The 21,627-nt window shown below is 36.8% G+C and overlaps 2 protein-coding genes and 1 long non-coding RNA gene across 5 annotated transcripts; 1 reads left to right on the forward strand and 2 right to left on the reverse strand.

Moving 5' to 3' along the window:
* Positions 1–266: 266 nt before the first annotated feature.
* On the forward strand, positions 267–2,018 carry LOC122535322 (nucleolar protein 8-like). 2 transcript variants are annotated; one of them, XM_043666780.1, is made up of 6 exons: positions 267–568; positions 651–842; positions 925–1,136; positions 1,225–1,487; positions 1,566–1,763; positions 1,849–2,018. In XM_043666780.1, the coding sequence occupies exons 1-6, from the start codon at positions 461–463 to the stop codon at positions 2,001–2,003; spliced, it is 1,128 nt and encodes a 375-aa protein (XP_043522715.1). In that variant the 5' UTR covers positions 267–460; the 3' UTR covers positions 2,004–2,018. The 2 variants fall into 2 exon arrangements, with proteins under 2 accessions (XP_043522715.1, XP_043522714.1); XM_043666779.1 differs by having other exon boundaries at positions 269–568; positions 1,560–1,763.
* A 91-nt stretch (positions 2,019–2,109) lies between these two features.
* LOC122535321 (farnesyl pyrophosphate synthase) lies at positions 2,110–7,419 on the reverse strand. Of its 2 annotated transcripts, none has more exons than XM_043666777.1 (7): positions 7,065–7,419; positions 3,922–4,090; positions 3,691–3,831; positions 3,363–3,566; positions 2,953–3,117; positions 2,638–2,850; positions 2,110–2,552 (listed from the first exon to the last, which is right to left on the reverse strand). In XM_043666777.1, exons 1-7 carry the CDS (start codon positions 7,235–7,237, stop codon positions 2,343–2,345), a joined length of 1,275 nt encoding a protein of 424 aa, XP_043522712.1. In that variant the 5' UTR covers positions 7,238–7,419; the 3' UTR covers positions 2,110–2,342. The 2 variants fall into 2 exon arrangements, with proteins under 2 accessions (XP_043522712.1, XP_043522713.1); XM_043666778.1 differs by lacking the exon at positions 7,065–7,419 and adding an exon at positions 4,938–5,036 and having other exon boundaries at positions 2,111–2,552.
* Positions 7,420–8,059: 640 nt separating this feature from the next.
* Positions 8,060–21,273, reverse strand: LOC122535317. Its single transcript, XR_006308136.1, has 3 exons — positions 21,251–21,273; positions 16,452–16,454; positions 8,060–8,277 (listed from the first exon to the last, which is right to left on the reverse strand). It is a non-coding gene; the product is annotated as an uncharacterized LOC122535317 (long non-coding RNA).
* Between the last annotated feature and the right edge of the window lie 354 nt (positions 21,274–21,627).

Consider the following 21,627-nt stretch of genomic DNA (forward strand, 5'->3'; position numbering starts at 1 on the left):
CTTTGGTTGATCCGCGACTTGAAAATACTTTGAAGAGAAATATCTTGTAATTGTGACGGAAATAATGCGTTTCTATAATATTTTTATACATTAGTTAATAATTTTAACTATTTACTTACGACAATTGAATCAGTAATTTATTTTATATTTTCAAATTGTTTCATAGTTTCAATAATTTGTTTATGACAATTATTTTCTACACTTCTAAACATTGTTGGACAATTATTTAGCTTGTTTGTAACAATTAAACAAGTTTAATTTCTCCTACATTTCTCGTCTGTGTTTGTATCTTTTTATCTGATATAGTTCTTCAATCCACCGTTCCTTAAACGTAGAGTGCGCTAATGGTCATATCTTAGTTTAATAAGCCATGCACTTACTATCGAATGTCAGATTTAATTTAGCCTAACATTGTAAAAATAAAAGGTTTTTAAAGCTTGAGGTTAAAACAGAAATAAAAATGAATGGAATTGATATATCAGAGAAGAAGCGATTAGAATCATTAAAACGTAAGAAACAAATTTTTAGAGCCAAAGAATTGGCAGTACAAAATGCACTGAAGAATTTGGTAAATATGTTTCAATTAGTTCTATTTTGTTGATTTTTTTTTTTTTTATATCATGTTTATGATAGAATACTTAATTTTATAGGACAATAACAGGAATAAGAATAAAATAATATTTGATGATAATGACATTAACGACATAGAACAATTTCAAACCAAAGAAAAAAGGAAAAAGAAAAACCGTGATTTATTTGATGATGCTGATGATGACAAAAATGATAATGAACCAGTGTGGGATAACCATAAATTTGATAGTAATAAAAATTTCACAGAGAAGGTGAAGTACTTATACATATCTATGAATAAATAAATTTTATAAAAATTTTGATAATTATCATTAATTATTTGACTAATTTTAGTATCTTGGGAATAATATTACTGATGAACGGTTCAAGCTTGACAAACGCTTCATGGATGATGATCAAGAAACAAATAAAGATATCAATGTAAATGACAATGAAATTGATCTACAGAAGGAGAAGGAATTACAATTAGATATTTTAGAAAATATTTTAGGAGTACCAATTACTTCAAAGAACAAAGATATAAATAAAAATGTAAAATTTTCAAAGTAAGAATAAAACAAATTATATTTAAACATAATGTTAGAATTACGAATGAGTACTAATTACTTACATTTATATATTTGTATTTTTCAGAAAAGGAATGATTCGATATGATCCCACGGAAAATGATCATAAAGAATACGAAATTAACACAGAAAAATGTGAAATAGAAACTAAAAACGCTAAAAAAAAGAAGAAAAATAAACGTAATATCGAAGACCCAATTGAAAATCCACCTGTGGAAGTATCAAAGGATATATATTTTTCTGTATCAGACTCATTATTGAAAAGCTTGAACGAAGGAGGACAATTTAGTTTATTAAAAACATATGGCAGAGATATAACTAATGAAAATAGTAAATTTTCTTATAATGCATTAATCAAAATATTTATTTTATATCATTTGTTGCCTTTATCTTTATTCTTAGTTACAGATAATAACAGTAATGTTTCAAACGTGGAAACTCCAAAAATTCAATTAAATTTTGATTCAAAGAAATCATTTAAGTATGATTCTTCCGAAGATGAACACGATAGTAAACAAGAATATACAAATAATGAAAAATCTACACCTGATATAATAGTAAATACAAATAAGTTTTTCTTTGACAGTAATGATATTCGTTTCAAAGGTATGTACTTCATATAAAATATAAATATAATAAAAAATTTAAAATAATTATTACTTTATAAATATTCACGTTTAATAAATTCTAGAAGCAGAAAACTTTTTTTCGAAAGAACACGTGCCAACGGATACATTCAAAGAGCTTAGACAGAAAGTAAAACAAATTGTGCATTCGAAAATTCGAAAAAATATGAAGAAGAAGCAACATTGGGGATATAAAAAAAAAATTAAAAAATCGTCTTAACAATTCATTTATTGATATTTTGAATATATAAATGAGAATGTTAAGTTATAACAATTACTTTTAAATAAAAGAAATATAATTTTATATAAAAATCTATCATATACAAAACAGCATATGAAATATAAAATATATCCTCTACCATATAAAATATTTCACTTTTTTTAACTTGGAATTAGCATTTTCTTATTAACTGATTATTTGGATTTTCGTTAATATATTTTAATAACGAATTATTGTCTTATGATTTCACTTTATTAAGACAATTTATTTAATAGAAAATGCAGTTGTTACTAGACATTCAATTAATCGTAGTAAAAATCTGCCGTTTTGATTATACGATTAATCCTTCCGGCCTATTTTACTACACGTTCTATTAAGAGTCTTTAAGAAAAAATCATGTGGAAGTCCACGAGATATTTGTTGTATATGCGTATTTAACAAATTATGTGTTTCTTCTTCATAGATAGCGAAAGTATTTGGTATACCTATCTCCTGATAAAGTTGTTTCACACGATTTATTTTTTCTGGATCAGAGTCTCCATAGCATTCCTACATAACAATGTAATGCACAATATTGTATTGTTATTCGAAAAGAGAAAATGAATACAAAATATTAAATTAGTGACATCTATACCTCCAAAACTTTCCTTTGCTCTGGTGTAGCACGTTGTAAAGCTACAGTAATAAGCCACGAACATTTTCCTTCTGGTATATCCGTACCCACTTTTCCAGTGCTTTCCACATCACCATAAGAATCTAAATAATCGTCTCGTACTTGAAAAAGATGACCCATTTCTAGCAAGATTGTTTTTGCTTGTCTATACATTTCTGGATCTTTTATACCAGCCTACAAATAATACGTGAATAAAGTTATAATCCGAAAATGAAGAAAGGTTCTTAACTCATCCATTAGATATGATATAAAATTAAATAATACAATTGAACTTACAAAACTCATAGCAAGAGTGACTGGTAACACAAACGTATAGTAAGCTGTTTTATATTTTACAAGAGAATTATACCTATCCATAGTAAAAAGTCGTAAATTCGGCTTATTTCCAAAATTTGTTGATAATAAATCTAGACATTGACCCATTTCCGTTTTAAATGTAGCCTATAAATAATATATATATATATATAATAATATAGTAATATATAGTAATATATATATGTAAAAATTTCTATACTTTTAATTTAGCAAACAAAATTTTTTACTAATAAAACAATGTAAATGTGACATTTTATTAAATAACTGTACTGATTTTTTTAGATAGTATGAATCATATAAAAAATATTTTATTAGTTAGTATCGAATCAAAGTATTTTGTATATTATTAAATAAGAAAAATGATTACTTACTGATAAAAATTGTTCTATAAGATCTAAGTAACATTCTTTTGTCTTAAAGTATTTCTTAAGAAGTTCATATAAACACATTTCTATCATTATACTGTCATTAATCGCGGTCAGTCCAATATCATTGCATAGATACCAGCATGGTTGATTTCGTCGCATTACTGCATGATCTTCAATATCATCGGTTACGAGGAAGAACGCTTGTAACTATAATATACAACCGTATATAAGTAATTTCGCTAAAAAGCAATTAATAAGAGAAACAAATTGTGTATTATTATTATTAAAATTCTAAAGTGATACAAGTTAAAAAAGATAGAAGGAATATTACCAGCTCTGTGCACCAGCCTAGAATACGGGCTAAACGAAGATTTTCTTCCGTTAATTGATCCGGAGGAACAAAAGATTTATATGCTTGTACAACCATTAACGCTCTGTGCTTCCCTCCGCTAGGAACATTATATTGCAATACCTAGAAGTTAGACAATGAGAAATATATTTCTTGTTAATATATCATTTTAAATGTAATAAAATTTGGAAAAAAAGGAGAAAAAGAAAATACCTTTGCCAGCCATTTCGTAACATCTGACATATCATTATGACGATTAGCAGTGGTAAGGTCACGAAGAATATCAGGCCAAACAGCCATTAATTCACGACTTTCATCCTTGATTGATATATATGACGCATTCAAATGCACAGAATATGTTCGTATATCGACATTCTTTGGCCTAAAGAAATAGCATAATTAAAAGAATACATATATAAGAAAAAAAATATACATAGAAATATGCATTGATCTTTCAGCGTGAGATTATTAATAATAAACATATAATAACCGGCTACTTTTAAGAGAGTCTCTTCGCAAAAGACCGGCAAATTTTGTTAAGAGTTTACTGGCTCTTGTAGAGTTAATATAATTATTAATAATTTAAAAATATATCAAAATTAATCAAGAAAAATTAATTAAGAAATAATACGTCTATATTATCTATAATATCAGCTGAAGTAAAACTTTGATTGAGAATATGAAAGTACTGTTTGTCATATCATAGGCAAAACTATCAGCAAATTGCTAGAAATTTACATAGCAAGAATGCTATTATTTTCTAATTAAATATATGAAAGTATAAAATGTGAATAATGTATACAATATAGAATTAAACTTTTTTAAATTCTACTCCTAATTTCAAACTTTTCAACACTTCATCACTACTTGATATTTGTTATCATTAAAAAACTAAGTGTGTGTTGCTACGTTTATCAATTTTAACAGAACCCTTTTGTATAATAATTCACTAACTATAAATAATGTATAGCAATAATGTATAGCAAATTGATCAAGCAGTAAGTTATCAATAGACTCCTTTTCTACAATTTTATAATCTTTTTGTCGAGTAAGATAATTAAATAACTTACAATTTGTAGAATTTATACTTGTAAATTTCCATTTATTTTATTATCAAACTAATTAATGTTAGTGCAAGAATATTTACTAAAATATTAGTAACTAGTAATTTATAAACTGTACAAGAGTAATTTGTAATTTTACAAGAGAAAATCGAAAATGATACGTACTCTGAACTCATTTTTGCACAAGAGAAAATTTGTTTTAAACTATCGTAGAATACGCACTTCTATTCCATTGCACTTAATATATATATACATGTACACGATGAACTCTGAACTAAGTTCAGATTTTCAGTTTTTTGTCACGTAAAAATTTCAAATGTCATAGTTGAAATCACTTAAATTATATTTAACTTAATGCGACAATACAAAATGGCTCACGAAACGGTATTTCAACGGTTACCATTGAAAACTTTTATGAAAAATTTTATTGAAAACTTCTATGAGATAGAATTTTGGTATTCTTTTACAGATTTCTGCAAAATGATGGGTTAACTATTTTCTTTTTTCTTATAAAGCGCTGCTTCTTTATAGCATCGAATATGATAATCTTCTCTACAATTTAAGAATTATTGTATTTTTTATATCTCCGTACTTATTTTATATTCGTTTCAGGAATACTTCAAGTAATTTTTAACGTAATTTTTCTATTATTATCATTGTATGTACTTTTCATTGTACCTTTTTTTATTGCTATATTATATTATACGTATTTTGTTATTGTTGTTACTATATTACATATACTGTATGTTATTGAGCATCCTTTATGTATTATACACATACATACATAAACAATCACAAAATTGATTGAACAAAGATGAGCAGAGAATAAAAAAAGTGATTCCTTTGTTTCCATAGTATATAATGAAAAGTAAAATTAAAATGAAGCTTCACTTTAGTAATACAATTTTTATGTACAATAATTTTTATTTATATCTTCTTCTTTCTTTTATTTATATCTTTATTGATTTATATCTTCTTTAGATATTCAATAGACATTTCAATATAATAAAAAATATGTTTTTCAAATCACTGATTTACATATTAATAGAAATATGACTTTTAGATGAGACAGTTTTGATTTTCAACACAGTGAACTCTGAAATGATATCTTGAGCTAGTCGCTTGTTATGTAAATAAAAATATGATTCACATCACAGTTTCACATCAGTTAGTTTTGCTTATTTAATAATATGCTTGTAACTTATTACAATATGTCAACAGATAAAAAAAATATCGAATTAGAGGAAGTACAAAGTGATCTTCTACAGGTATAATTATATTTGTATTTATTCCATGGTAACTAACAAAATATAGTACTAAAATTCAGCTTGGTATTTATTTTAATAAATTCATGAATCTTAAGTTTATAAAATTATAAAGTATAAAATTTCAGAATGATGAAGAAGAAATAGACGCAGAAATAAGTAAATCCATTACAGTGATTTTAAAAGCAATAACGCATCGTGGAACTCAAACAATAATACATTGTAAGCCTAATGAGAGCAAAGAAAATTTTATCAATATGATCATTAATACAGAAATATAATTAAATAATACTATCTGAGCACACTAATATGCAAATTATTTATTTGTAACCAACTTTAACACTTGTTATAAAACAATAATATAATTAATTGTATTTACATATCAAAATTACTTTGATGCAGATAAAAATAATATCTCATATAATATAATATATAGTATATAAAAATATTTATTAAATGACTTTTTCAAATAGATTTAATATCTTATGACTTAAAATATTTAAAATATATACAATATTGTACTAATTTATACTACTTATTTTATTTTAATAAATTATATATATACACTCTGACTAATCTTCCAATGAATTTTAAAATTAGGATATATTTCATTCTTTCATTTATCCAATCTCACAGACATTTTGTATTATTTATGAAAATATCAGATGTAAAAAGTAATTTATAAAATATTTTATTCAAATGTTTTTAATATATATTATATTGCTGTTCAATAAATTATTTTTTTTTTAAGCAATAAATAAATATTAACTGTTAGTCATAAAAAAAATTTACATAACATTTGAATATCTTTACTTTACACTTCTAATTTAGATAATTATTCTAATCATTTAACCTTACTTAAAATACGATGAACAACATATATATTCACATGTACACAAGTATTATATTTTGGAAACACATACGTAACAACAGTAATTATATATTAATATAATTACAATTATTCAAATACATTGACAAATTATAATTATAATATAAATAGAATTAATAAAAACAAATTTCTGCTTACCTAAAGTATTCCAAAGAAAGTTTATTTATATTATAGTGAAAGTATCTTGTGTTTGAGTTTTGATGTATCCACCATGAAGCACCATTTCTTATATTTATAGCGTTAAAACTACTTTGCGAAATATTCCGTCTAAACAGTGATAGAACGACATATTTTGGAAGAATACAAGACATTTTTACATGTACGAATATAGTATATATTTATAATTTCGTTGTGTAAAATAATAAAGAATAAGTTAACCGCTCGTGTGTTCGTATTTTGTTCCTTATAGAGTATGTGTCAACGAATATTACGTACTCTTTGAATGTTCAAACAGAAATGTATGCAGTAAAGCGATTCCAACGTTCGTGGAAAATAAAATAGAAAATTTGAATTAAATTTACAATTCATAAGACATAATTCATTTTTACAATTAAAGAGATATGAAATGTTGATAGCAAAAATATGTGAAAAATATATCTATAAATATATTTATAAATATATTTATATTGCGCAATATAAATGATTTTTAAAAAATATATACATACATATGTATTTATGGTTATTACTTCTCATTTAATAGTTATATTTTAAGATGGCAATGTAACGCAATAATACACATATATTAATTATTTTATTTATTAGAAAAACACGTAATAACAAAAGAATTGGAATTATATTTATCCTAACCTAATCTAACCTAAATCTGTAAAATATTGAACAAAGCATGTCATTTAAAAAAAAAGTTACATAGGGCATAAATTTATGACAAAAAGTTTATTAATTCTACAATAATAAATACACGAATAATACAATAATGTATGTTGTTATTTTTTACTTTATTGACTTTATTAGACAAATTAATCAAACAATAAAAATAAATGAAATAAATTAATATGTTTTATAAATATATTTCTTTTTATATTATTACTGTATTTTATATATATATATATTTTTTTTTTAAATCATTCTGTTGATTCCTGTACAAAATAATTGTTCTACCTGATTCTTTTGGATTATTATTTATTGACTATATTTTGTTTTCTTTACTACACAATTTTTCTATGGAGGTAAATACAATCAGGAAATTATTTATTAAAAGGTACTTTATTAGAAGGAGCTGGTAATCTATATTTGGCTAATTCTACTTCTGCTTCTCCAAAGGTGTCTATATGATAACAAAAGTACTCTGGATTTTTATATTCTTTATCTTTAGCAGCACAAGGTCCTACAGCTGAAAGATAAAATTTAAAAACAATGTAATATAAATAAGATTGATGATACAATGGTTTTCAAGCAAATAATAAAAGTTGACTTTATGTAAAGAATTGCTTAAGATACATGGTGGACATTTTTTAATTTTCTTGATGAGTACTACAAATTCCTCAAGTATTGGGTTTTTTTTTTCTAAACATTATATATATATATATATATATATATATATATATATATATATATATAAAGAAGCTTATATTTCACACACACACACACACACATATATGTGTGTGTGTAATATAAACATTATATATATATATAAAGAAGCTTATATTAAACACAGACACACATATATATATGCGTGTGTAATATAAACATTATATATATATACATATATATAAAGAAGCTTATATTACACACACATGTATACATTATATATATATATATATATATATATATATATATATATGCATGTATAAACATTATATATATATACATAAAAAAGCTTATATTACACACAGACACACACACACACACACACACATATATAGAAAAAAAGCGCTAGAAAAGAAGCGTTCTTTATTCTATTTCAAATTTTTCCCGGTTCCTTTCATTTCCAATTACTTTATTACAAATTTCCATTACAAGTTTCGGTTTAGCGTTAATTTTTTTCAGAGATATCGACGAACGCGCTCTCGCGAGACAGACGACTGTACCTGCTACTGTTCAAGTGTCCGTAAGCGAGTACAATACGTTGGACGTGGTTCTCCTCGGCCATTCTTCTCACCTCGGCCGTTCAGAACGATACGTACGTATGTACGTACGTACGGCGTCACAAGTTGGCCGAGTTTCGAGATTACGTACGTACAACGCGCAGCTCGAGACCGATAGAAGGCGATCTGTCGTGTTTACGGACATTGCCTTCGCGAATGAATCCTCGGAAGTCGTAAAACGTACGAACGTTCTCGCGTTTCCTACCAGCCATTTTACGAGTAATTTCCCGCGAGTGTTGAGTTTCCTCGAGACACGACAGACACGAAACTTGCCCTCCGCTCCTCGGTCGTCGGCTCATCCCTTTCCCTACCCGTTGTGCCGCCGCGGCGCGCCTCGCTTCGTCTCGTTTTAAGAGACCGTCACTCGGTGAAACCCGGCTGCGGAAAGCACCTTCCTCGACTGAATACTAATTAGTATTTCAATTTCGCCCGCATTAATATTAAACCCCGTGCCGGGCAAAGGTGCGCGCCACGCCGAGCTGAGCGCGGCCAAAGGAAATATTAAAAACAAAGACGACAAAATCGACTCACCCATCGTTTTTAATGAATGCTCGCCACCCCGTCCGCGACAATCGTAACTCGGCCAATTAAAATCTCTCGTCTTGCGAGAGTGGCAGCCCATCTAAATTGTCGTTCTAATTGTCGTTCTTCGATTCGCGGAAAATACCATTCGCGGCGACGCTTGGCCTTTGAGCGAAACTCAAACCCAGATCCTCGAGCTGCCGTTTGGTTCCTACATCGACATAATCGCACGTACGCGGCTAATTAACGCGATACTCGCGTTACCGCCCAGGACACGCTCAGCCGCGGGTACATCCTCTCAATCGCCCCCCCCCCCATCCTTCTCTTCGTCCCCCCCAGTCTGCCAGTTACGCGCGCGCGTTCATTTCCGGAAGTACGTGTCCGTAATCCCGGCGAGATCGATGGTTTTAATCAAGAAAATGTCTCTCCGCATCATGGCTCGCGTGCAAATCTCTGGCGGTCATGTTTATTAAAAATAGAAAAAAAGGGAAAAGAAAAAAGGGGGGGGCGCGCGCGGTGGAAGGGGGGGAGGAGAGAGCAAAAAGAGAATAATGCGTTCCAACGGCAGTGGATTAATATTCGAACAGGTCCGTAACGCCGGTCTGTTTCGAAGCTGCTCTTAGCACCAGCCAGCCAACGGCAATGCCAACCCAGCCATCCAGCAAGCCAGCCAACCTGCCAACCAACCAACCAACCAACCAACCAACCCAGCCAGCCAGCCAGCAAGCAAGCAAGCAAGCAAGCGGTCGTTCCGCTTTTTTCCCCGATACCTATCAAGGTTATTGGTACAAGGAAAAAATTTCTTTCGACGCCGGGGAAAAAAAGAAGGAAAAGGATGAGAACAGGAGAGAACGCGGCGAGGAATTCTTCGTCGTCGCGTTGTTGTTTGTTTTTCGAGCCTGATCCAGGGGGACTAGCGTTGTTCCCCCGCCTGCAGCCCGTAGAGTTGAAATCCTACTCTCACCGCGGAACAATGCCTCCCCTCTGCCCCTCCTCTCGTTCTTGTTAATTAAAAATTTCAATCACATATGAGAACGAGACGAACGTCGAACGTTTGCCAGTCGCCAGCTTTCTCGCCTCGGCTCGGCTCTCTCGGGCCTGTTCCCTACTTTCACATTTCGTTCTCTCACCGCCCACCGTGGCGTTTTTTTTCGGCCATGTAACAACGTGCAATTATCGTTCGGGATAAGTAGCGGAATAGGGATATTACGGAGGAAAGATTTTCCGATTGGCGAGAGGGACGGGGTGAGACTTGTAACTTTGTTCGCGGCGAACCTACACCGAAAATTCACTCGACAGATTAACATCTTGCCTGCAGCGTTGGAGAACGGGGGAGGAGGGATACGAGGAATCTCCTGCTCGTCGATGTCGAGAGAGAGAGAGAGAGAGACGTCGTTGCGTTTCTCGACTCGAATCCAGCCGAATCCAGCCTCGGTCCCCGGCAATGAGTTCGCGAGCGTAACTCGGGAAACGACGCGGCAACAGTCCCGACGCGAGAACACGCTGGCGAGGATATTCCGTGGGTGTCAGCCGAGGATGTTCGTGTCACCGTGGAAAATGGAAAATCGCACCTTCCAGACAACCTAATGGAATATCCTACTATTTTCTCCGCTATAGAGTATCACACACGCGCGCACGCACACAGTGATCCCGATTTTCATCAAGCATCCCTTGCCGTCCGTTCGAGACCCGCATTCGAATCTGTCACTAAGACGTTTCAGACAATCGCGCACTCCGCCGTTGAAATATCGTTCGTATCCTCCTCTCCGCCGCCGCCGCCTGCTGATACTCCGCGGGAGGAGAAGATGGAATCGAGGCTCGATGATTGACGAGAAATCATATAAAACGGCAAGGTAAATGGAGAGGGAGGGAGAGGGAAAGAGAGACTGTTGAAATAAAACGAAACGACGGAGAGAATCGCTCTCGTGAGTACGTAAGATTCTACGTCTCTGAGAGAGGAGGATGCCAAGATATCGCTTCAACGATAGATATTCTCTCGCCCGGTGTATACGCATATACACAACCAGAGTTTATTACCGGAGGAGGCTGTTGCCTTTGAACGTTCTTAAATGCCTCTTGAATACGGTCGTCGGCGAAGAAAGCGCCAATACCGCGGAGAGAAGAGAAAAAAAAAAAAAAAAAAAGAGGAAAGAATTCGAAGAAAAGAGCCACTTAAGGCGACTGGACGCATGAATCGCGCTGCCATTTACGAAATTGGTCAAGCTGCACGGCCGGTTGGTCTCGCGGTTCGCGCGTTACTTCTTCCTTTCTTCCTTTCTTTCTTTCTCTCTTTCTCTCTCTCTTCAAAGGCCGCGTCGCAAGCAAGCAAGCAAGCAAGCAAGCAAGCAGGCAGGCATCGATCCAACGGGACAAAGTGCGCTCGATAAAGCGCGAGGCGCGCGAAGCCCGCCATTCGAAAACCGTCAATTTACATTTTTGTCTGCCCGCTTGGTCGTTACCGTTGCGCTCGCTCGTCGGGGGACAATTACACCGATTGGAGCGGTGCATAAAAATGCATGAAGTCGGCGCGGAATTCCGAGAAATTCCGCGACCCGGCCGCACAGGCGACACACACACGCAAACACACATACACACACACAATGGAATACCAAAGTCGAACAAGGTAAACGCGACACTTTCCTATCGCTCCGCTCCGCTCCGCTCCGCTCGGCGAAATTATTTCAGGGCTCAGGACCAGGAAATGGTCCCCTCTTCAGAAATCCGTCGAAAAACGGCTCCTCCTCGTCGGCTGTCGTTTTACCACGGCGATATCGCGTCTCGCCCAGCTTTCAAACCCGCGCAGCCGAGAAATAACACTTGATCCTCTTTCGTAATTTTCTTTCTTTCGTTTCGATATTCCGGGGGCTTCAAGATGGAGCCGGGGTTGGACCAACCGAATCTTTACGATTTATTTCAATCTCGCGTATCGGCGGAATCGGCGGCGACACGCGACACGCGGACTTTGCAGCCCGTAGGAAGGAAATTCGTGGAACGATGAAAATTCACGTTAGAGGGAATATGTATAAACGCAGACGCAAAGGATCCTCGGACATTTCAGCAACTGTGAAATGAGGAGTAAGGGCGCTACCTAGACTATAAATGACGATTGATAAACTAATAATGAAATATGAAATATAAAGGATGGAAAAAAATGAAAAGTTTGAAATTTATCTGATTGAAGAAATTAAATTAATTAATTTTCACATCTTCGATTATTATTATTATTATTATTATTAATAATAATAAATATAATAATATGAATAAAATTAAAAATATTAAAAATACACGTATGCATAACATATGTATAAATACACGCATGCTCAGAAATCAAAGTTGTCAGATATCTAGAATCAAACCCAAATTATCTCATTCAGCTATACAATCTCAAGACGTAAAATATAAGCGTACAGTTTTGTATGTGTGTGTGTGTGTGTGTGTGTGTGTATAAAGACAAAAGTTTCAACTACAAAAATGGTCAAAACGGCCAATTGATAATTTTTGTTAAATATTTCATAGATATAAAACAATGTGTTTGTGTGTATAAAGATAAAAGTTTCAACACTGAAACTACCAAAATAGTCAAAACGGCCAATTGATAATTTTTGTTAAATATTTCATAGATATAAAACAATGTGTGTGTGTGTGTGTGTGTGTGTGTGTATAAAGACAAAAGTTTCAACACTGAAACTACCAAAATGGTCAAAACGGCCAATTGATAATTTTTGTTAAATCTTTCATAGATACAAAACAATGTGTTTTTAGAGGCTTAAATGATTCTTCGTGAAATAAAATGAAAGTTCGTGTACCCTATTGTACATTACAAAGATTTTCTGTTTCTTTTACTTTTCATCGGATGAAAATTCCGCGCTTTACTCGTCGGCAGTTAGTTGCAGCGTTAAAAGGGCAAGAGTTCGGATCACAGAGAGGACTCAGTATCTCTTTGTCATCGTCGTATTCCTCCTTCACTGCTCAAACACTAATAAACTTTAATATTCCAAATCACTCGGTTTAATTGTCGCTTGCTTTCCTTTTTTCCTCCAACATCGAACATTTTAGTTTCACCGTGTCTGTCGGCCGTGACACGCGCGTTAGGTTAGGAGATCCAAAGTCTCGTTCTTCTCCGAGCATGATCTCCTCGTCGCTTCGTCGAATCAATTATCGCTTCGCGCAGCGAGACGGTTCTCGGCATCCATTCCCATTGTTGTACATATGTTTGGTTATCATGGTGTCGCGGTTGGGACGCATTAAGGAATGTCTCGGCGGCATAAGGGAATTTCGCGATAGATATACCAAGTAATAGCACCGGTGTACGTTTGGAAATTTGGCAGCGGTAGCAACGATCACCCCGTACATGCAACGTCTATATATATATATATATACATATATATATATATATATTCGTATACAACAAGATCTAACAATGGGATTGCCACGACGATTATTAGCCGTGAATATCAACGACGGGAAAATTGCACGGTAGGTAGGAGGTGCCTCGCCACGTCGCGCCGAGTAATATGATCCTTTCGACAGCAGCGAGGAAGGAACCTCCGACCTTCTCTCTGCTTCCTCCTCCTATCTCTCGATCCTTGTAACCTCGTTACTCCAACTCTCGGAAGATGAGGGACGAATGCTCCCCTCCCGAAGCGCGATGCGTCGCGGCTGATACGTGACGACGCCGGCTCACCTTCTTCGCGATAATTACATCGCGAGCCACGGCATGGCAATTCCTCGCGAGGAACAGCTCTGGCAGGACCAGTTTTACCGATATCGCATTGTGTACGTACGATACAACGTGCGCCAACGTACGTACAGCCAACGTGCATACCGTTGGAACAAACGCACGCAGGCGTAGGTGGCATCAGCAGGCAAGCGTGTTTGGCCAAGTTGCCTGTTATCTACTTGCTCCCTGTAATTACATTTTGACATTTCGAAGACTACCCCGGCGACGTAATCTAATACGGCGTAATGCAATCAGGGCGGCGCGCATCTTGCGCGAAAATCTCGCCCCCGGGATCCATAGACCGGCGATAATGGGTGACTCTCGAAATTCTGCTGCCTCGCGAGCCGACCTGCCTCTCTCTCTCTCTATTTCTCTATCTCTCTCTCTCTCTCTTTCCTCCCGCTAAATTAAAAGACACGCTCTCGGACGAAACGAGATTGCGCATTTCCTTTCCGTTTCATCCACGAGTCACCCGACACGCGTCCGTTCTAGAACACGATCTCTAATAAGAGATGGGAACGTAACGAACGATCAACCGCTTGCTCTGGCAGCTGATTGCGGACCGTAACGAGCGACCAGACCGATTATATACGATAAAATGCGTCGCTTTCTTTTCGTACCCGTCGGTTCGACATCACTGGATAGAAATTATCGGGATAAAATTGAGAATAAATATTAATAATGTTATCCGTTTTGCCTGGGTTCTACTTGAAAACTGCGGAGATATTGCGATTTTGGGAGAAAGAGAGGTTAAGCGATAAGCTGTTTCAACGTAACGGGACGTTAATATATGGATGACACGGGACCTGAAGGATGATCGGTCGAAAGAAATCAGTTAATTCCGTCGACTTGGAGCAGCGGCTCCGCTCCGGACGACGGAGACCGGCAGACTAGACTCTGGACACGATCTCGTCGTTAGCCGCCGAGGAATCCGAGAGTACGCCGCCCCCGTCGGGTGGTAATTTCACCGGGCGGGCACCGACGAAGGTGAAGGTGTCGAGGGACACCAAGGGGAAAGAAAGTTGGCGTACGTTCGACGAACGCGTAATGTATGCCGGATAATGCCTTCGTTCCTTTGCCCCGAGACACTTGCCTCTCTTGGCCAGCCAGGCCGCCACCCCCCTCCCATCCCTCCCCTCCCCCCTCCTGCCAACCCCTTCGGCTGCTCGCTCACGCTCTCGGTCTCGCATTAATGCAAAGCGGGAACATGCAACGGAGGCACGACGTAGCCTATCCAAGGATGCTTCTTGCAAGAATAAGAGAACAGGATCGCTGGGGATGTCCCGGGATTCTGTCCTCTATCGATCTCTCGCGTATATAGACACTAACTTGTGCCCTCCGCAAGCCGCGCTATGTATCTGCCATATACATACACCAATCTCTCTCTCTCTCTTTCTCTCCGTCCCTATCCAGTCTTCTCCTTTGCGTCTCTTTTTCTTCCTCGTCCCTCTCCGACCACCGCCGGTTCTCCTCGTCGAACTGCCGTTTATCCTCCTTTCTCTTTCAATCTCTGTTAGCTAGTCTTCGTCTTCTCCTCCTCTGTCTTTCTCTCGCCAATTTTCTCCGTCCTCGTCACTCGTCTCGTCTACGTTTCTCTTCGTCGCTCCTCGATCCTCGCTCGTCGGTCCAGGTGTCCCTCGTTTCTCTCGCTTTCTCCCTCTTTCTTCCTCTGTTTCCTCGCCTTTGGTTCACCCGCTCGTTGCTTCCCTCTGTCTCTTTCTCATTCTCTCTCTCTCTCTCTCTCTCTCTCTCTCTCTCTCTCTCGCGCGCGCGCGCGCGCGGCGAATTCCTGGCACGCATACACGTGCAATTCGAACGTGTACCGCCCCCCTGCTCGTGTCCCTGTCCGTTTGCACTCGCCGAGGGGCGAAAGAGGGACGAATTGGTCCGCGTATAACCACGCTCAGCGCCGAGGAATGTGTTATGTATACATAAACGGACGCGCAGAACGGACGGCAGGAATGTCTTTGTGTTGTTTACTGCGTTTATTGAGAGAGATATGACACGGTTCCGGAAGTCCATCAGGATCGCGGTGGCTTTCGTCGTTATCGAAAATCAGCGGTCGCGAAAGATTCACCGCACGTCACCGGATCTCGTCCCACTTTCCCGTGCTTAAATGCTCAATCCTTGTCAATCCGCGTCCATTGGCGTGACTTTCCAACGTAGAAAAGTTATTACGCTCTGCCTTCGGTATATACACTGCCCACAAAAATTAGAGAATACTTCGAAATGAATATGAAGCGATAAAAAAAAGAAGAAGAAGCATTGGATATTTTTTTCATTAACCTGGCAACTGGTCCGCGGACCATAACGAGTGACCGAAACCGTACACAATAATTCGTCGATATGATATCACTGGATAGAAATTACTAAGAAGTAATGAACTTATCATTCGTTTTGCCTGGATTACATTTAAATATAGTATAGAAATAATACTAATAATAATACTATGATTTAATATAATACTATATATGTAATATTATATAATGTAATATATAATACTATATAAATAATACTATAATACTAATATAACATATTTAAAACTAAGAAAATATTGGGACAAACAATTCTCGACGTGCCTGGCTCGTTCCACCGTAAGAGGTTAACTGATTGCGGACCATAACGAGTGACCGAACCGTACACAATAATTCGTCGATATGATATCACTGGATAGAAATTACTAAGAAGTAATGAACTTATCATTCGTTTTGCCTGGTCTACATTTAAATATAATATATAAATAATGCTAATAATAATATTATAATATAATATAATATAATATAATATAATGTAATATATAATACCATATAAATAATACTATAATACTAATATAAAATATTTAAAACTAAGAAAATATTGCAATTTGGCACAAAAAATTTTTGACGTGCGTGATACATCATTCCAGCGCTACGTAAGAGGTTAACCCCTTGCGCTGGCAACTGATTGCGGACCATAACGAGTGACCGAACCGTATACAATAATTTGTCGTTTTCTTTTTGAGCCCATCGGTACGATATCACTGGATAGAAATTAGTGAGAAGTAATAAATTTATTATTTCTTTTGCTTTTCTTTACACAATTACATTAGTTTATATTAAACTAAACAAAATTATGTTAGTTTATATTAACTTTTAATCACTTGCGCTGGCAATTGATTGCGGACCATAACGAGTGACCGTATACAATAATTCGTCAATTTCTTTTTGAACTCGTCGATATATCACTGACAGAAATGATTGAGAGGTAATATTTATTATTCGTTTTGCCTGGGCTAGATTTAAATATACTTAAAATAGAAAATGTTAAAATTTGGGAGAAAAAATTTTTGACGTGCGTGGTACGTCATTTCAGCGCAAGAAGTTAAACAGGAACATTAGAAATTATCACGTCATTCGTTTTTCTGGATGCTTCCATATTCATTTTGAAATATCCCCTAATTTTTGTGATTAGTATGTATATATACGTACGAACTTGCTTGTTTTTTTTCTTCTTTTACAATATTACACGCTTGTTTTGTGCGACGTCAAAGGCAAAGTAATTTCTCAAGTTAACTTAAATCTTTCGATCCGTTCGAAAAGAAAAGTTTCGAAGAAACCACAAAGAGGCGGAGATCGTTTGTAATCCTTCGGTTGTTCTTTCGACCAAAGGAGAAAAATTGGAACGCACTTGACCCGCTACGCGACTCGCTACGTACGTACATACAAAGAGGTCGTACGCAATTATCTCCGAAAGTTTCTCCCAAAGTTGTTCCCCGATGGAAACTTGTAGCAAAGCTGTTGTGCTCACCGGGGACCGGGTTGTACCGCAGCTCGCATCACCGGTAAATACGACGCGAAGTCGCTCCGAACTTGCCATTGAAGAACACCAACCGACACTGGAGCATCAGAAAATCCCGTCCCGTGAAAGATACGATCAAAGCGAGTTTCATCGAGGTTGCAGCTCGAGTTTTCTTTGCGAAAACAAACGTGCCGAGGACCACGGATTAGAGGTTTGTCGCTCGCTCGTAATTGTCAAATTAAGCGTTGAAAATCCAAACGCGACGAAGGTATGTAGCTGGTAATTAAGAGGGGCTAGCGTGGAACGAGTAGTACGGGACGGGATTGATCCGGCCTTACGGACCGGCCATCACGTGAAAGGACCACTCGTTCGCCCGCTACAGACTATAGACCTGCAAACAGACTATAGAACGTGGGTCGGAGCAAAGAGTGGGGAATGGAGATTTTCTCCGTTGACACGACGATTTGTACGAGCAACAGGCAACTTTCATTAAGCCTTTTCGAGCCGGTATACCCTCCTCCCCTGTCTCTTTCCCTCTTTCTCTCTGTTATCCCTTTTTCCTTCCTCCCCATTCTCCCTCCGTCGTATTCTGCTCTTTACTAAGGCAGTCTCCGTCGTGTCGTCGCGTTGAAACCAGCCGCATAATCGGCGCCGTGCAACGGTTGACTGGGGAAAAAAAAAAAAAAAAAAAAAATGAAAGAAAAGCATCAACGTCAACGAGACACAGGATCGGACGAACAAACGGTGGAGAGGAAAAAAAAGGGGTAACGAGTTTTACCGTTGTCGCGATCGTTTCGTACCGAATCGAATTCGTATCGCCTCGCGTCTGTTCTCTGTACGAACAGAGAACAAATCCACCGCGCGACGATATGAACGGTGCAGATTGGCCTCAGTTTCTGAAGTAACCCCGCCTACACAGCGAAGAATCACGTTCGCGCTGGCGTTCGTGTGTCCCTCGGCGACAAAACGCGTTTACGTGGCGCAGCGGCGTTGCGACGTCGGGTCATCGGAGCGAACAGCGGCGAGAGTACGCCGGAAGCGTATTGGATGCACGAGGATATCTCGCGCGCGTTTCAACCTCGTTAGCATTCTATCCTTTAATTCCGCTCGCGCTGTTCTCGCTTCTTCCTCTCCCCCTCCCTTTCCCTCCTCCGTGTCGCAATTTCCAGCGATCTCTATCGAACCACGTCGCGTCACCGCGTGCCTTTAATCGGCCAACACACTCGCCCTTTCCATCATGCGCGCACACACTCGCTTCGAAAGCTATCTTCCATGCTCGAGCGTCTCCCTTGACTCAATTCCCCCTACCCACCCTCCTCTTCCTCCTCCTCCTCCTCCCTACCCGCCCTTTTTAATTCGTTTAGTCTCTGGCAGGCTGTGCCAGTCGCACGTTAACAAAACGCCCCGCGCCTCGTTCGCATTTACTCTAGTCGTGACCGAATTCGTTCTTTGTTAATGAACCGTAGCAGAATCGCGATAAGAGGCTTGCGCATGCATCGCGTGATTGACACTGACGTCGATTACCAGATGAATACTACTTTGATTCGCGATAGCAGACCGCTCGATACTCGAGTAATGAATACTCCTCGATATTCCACCCTGTCGACGCGTCCAACCAAATTTATATACCTTCCATATTTTCCGACGGCGGCGAGACGCGACGACAGAGATCCTCCCCCCGGCCCCCTCGTCGTGGTTCGATCGAATCCAACTAAATCTCGATATCCTTCATCCACCCAACCACCCAACATCCATCGTTATACGTTGACGTATCGCATAAATAATATTGCGAGTCGCTGCTTGATTTTTCACCGCGTCTCGCCGCGTCGTCCAGTTCCCGAAGGTGAAAGTTTCTTGTATTTCTGACGACTATCTATCGCGTCAAACTCCTGTCCCACGGACACAGGTACACAACCACGGCTATCTACACGGTGTAGATAAACGGTGGGGGAGGCTTTTATCGCGGAGAATTTCCCTCGAACTTTGTTTCTCTCCTTGTGTGCGCGTAAATATATAGGCGTGTACGTGCAACGACATTCAGTACGTGCAAACATCACTCACGCCGCACTCTTGTCAATCTTGTCCTTCGTAAACTTCCCTTCTCAACTTTGTTCCGTTTCTTCTTCCCCGTCGTCCTCGTTCCTCCGCGTTTCACGTTGCATCGCGTCGTTTACGGCGTACAGTCAAGTGTACGTACAGGATGCAGAGAAAAGTTTACCCGTATCGTACATGAATTCTACACCTTGGAAAGACTGCCGCAAAATTGACCTTGACCCTGATTTTCAGGGCATTTCCTTTGACACTGTATTCTACTCATCACCTAATAGTTCTCTTGAAAAATGATGAAAAAGTTTCGTAATTCAACACTGCGTACGCGCGCGTGCTAACAGCGACTTTATGGTTCTGGATTAACATTGGATTTGTCATAGTTGTAGCATCAGTGCAAGTTTAAATAACATAATGGTAAAACTAACTATTAACATTATCGAAAATATAAACGTTACGTAATGTAGATATCCACGCGTCCAGAACCATAAAGTCGCTGTTAGCACATTCTAATTATGGTTCTGGATCAACATTGGATTTGTCATAGCTATAGCATCAGTGCAAGTCTAAATAACAAAATGGTAAAACGAACTATTAACATTATTCAAAATATAATATCCAGAACCATAAAGTCGTTGTTAGAACGCATTTGTACTGAGAAGAGAGAAGTTTATGGCTATCATAGGTGAATTCTAGACTTTAATATGTACCTGTTTACTTACAATGAGTTTAGAAATGATAACAAGGCATGTCTATAATTTCAAAACTTTCGTTGTTAATGTAAAAGTTATTGAAAACGCGTGCGTGCTAACAGCGACTTTATAGTTCTGGATTAACATTGGATTTGTCATAGTTGTAGCATCAGTGCAAGTCTAAATAACAAAATGGTAAAACTAACTATTAACATTATCCAAAATATAAACGTTACGTGATGTAAATATCCACGCGTCTAGAACCATAAAGTCGTTGTTAGAACGCATTTGTACAGAGAAGAGAGAAGTTTATGGCTATCATAGGTGAATTCTAGACTTTAATATGTACCTGTTTACTTAGAATGAGTTTAGAAATGATAACAAGGCATGTCTATAATTTCAAAACTTTCGTTGTTAATGTAAAAGTTATTGAAAACGCGGGCGTGCTAACAGCGAATTTACGATTTTGTATTAGGTTTCACTAACATTGGATTTGTCATAGTTGTAGCATCAGTATGAGTCTAAATAATCGATAAAACTAGCTGTCAATATTATTCGAAATATAAATGTCACATCCAGAACCATAAAGTCGCTGTTAGAACGCAGTGTCAAATTAAGAAACTTTTTCGCCATTTTTCAAAAGAACTATTAGATTGCTACCTATGGCTCGCGACAAGTAGAATACAATGCAAAAAACAAAAATTTTTTAACCTTGAAATTTAAGATCAAGGTCAATTTTACACGTTCTTCACATATATTTCCATCCAAATCGAAAGTGTAGAATTCATCTATGATAGCCACGAACGATCTTTTCTTTCCACCACGTACGTCTATACCTA

Source organism: Frieseomelitta varia, unplaced genomic scaffold (assembly GCF_011392965.1).
Source record: "Frieseomelitta varia isolate USP_RPSP 00005682 unplaced genomic scaffold, Fvar_1.2 scaffold_697, whole genome shotgun sequence".
Lineage (NCBI taxonomy): Eukaryota > Metazoa > Arthropoda > Insecta > Hymenoptera > Apidae > Frieseomelitta > Frieseomelitta varia.

Bases quoted from the DNA above. Each gene is read 5' to 3' on its own strand.
- LOC122535321 (XM_043666777.1), bottom strand. From the start codon at position 7,237: ATGTCTTGTATTCTTCCAAAATATGTCGTTCTATCACTGTTTAGACGG. The intron at 3,118-3,362 runs GTAAGTAATCAT...TATTATTTATAG, and splicing joins TTATAGAACAATTTTTATCA to GCTACATTTAAAACGGAAAT. The intron at 2,553-2,637 runs GTATAGATGTCA...ATTGTTATGTAG, and splicing joins AGCAAAGGAAAGTTTTGGAG to GAATGCTATGGAGACTCTGA.
- LOC122535322 (XM_043666779.1), top strand. From the start codon at position 461: ATGAATGGAATTGATATATCAGAGAAGAAGCGATTAGAATCATTAAAA. The intron at 1,488-1,559 runs GTAAATTTTCTT...CTTTATTCTTAG, and splicing joins AGATATAACTAATGAAAATA to TTACAGATAATAACAGTAAT. The intron at 1,764-1,848 runs GTATGTACTTCA...AATAAATTCTAG, and splicing joins TAATGATATTCGTTTCAAAG to AAGCAGAAAACTTTTTTTCG.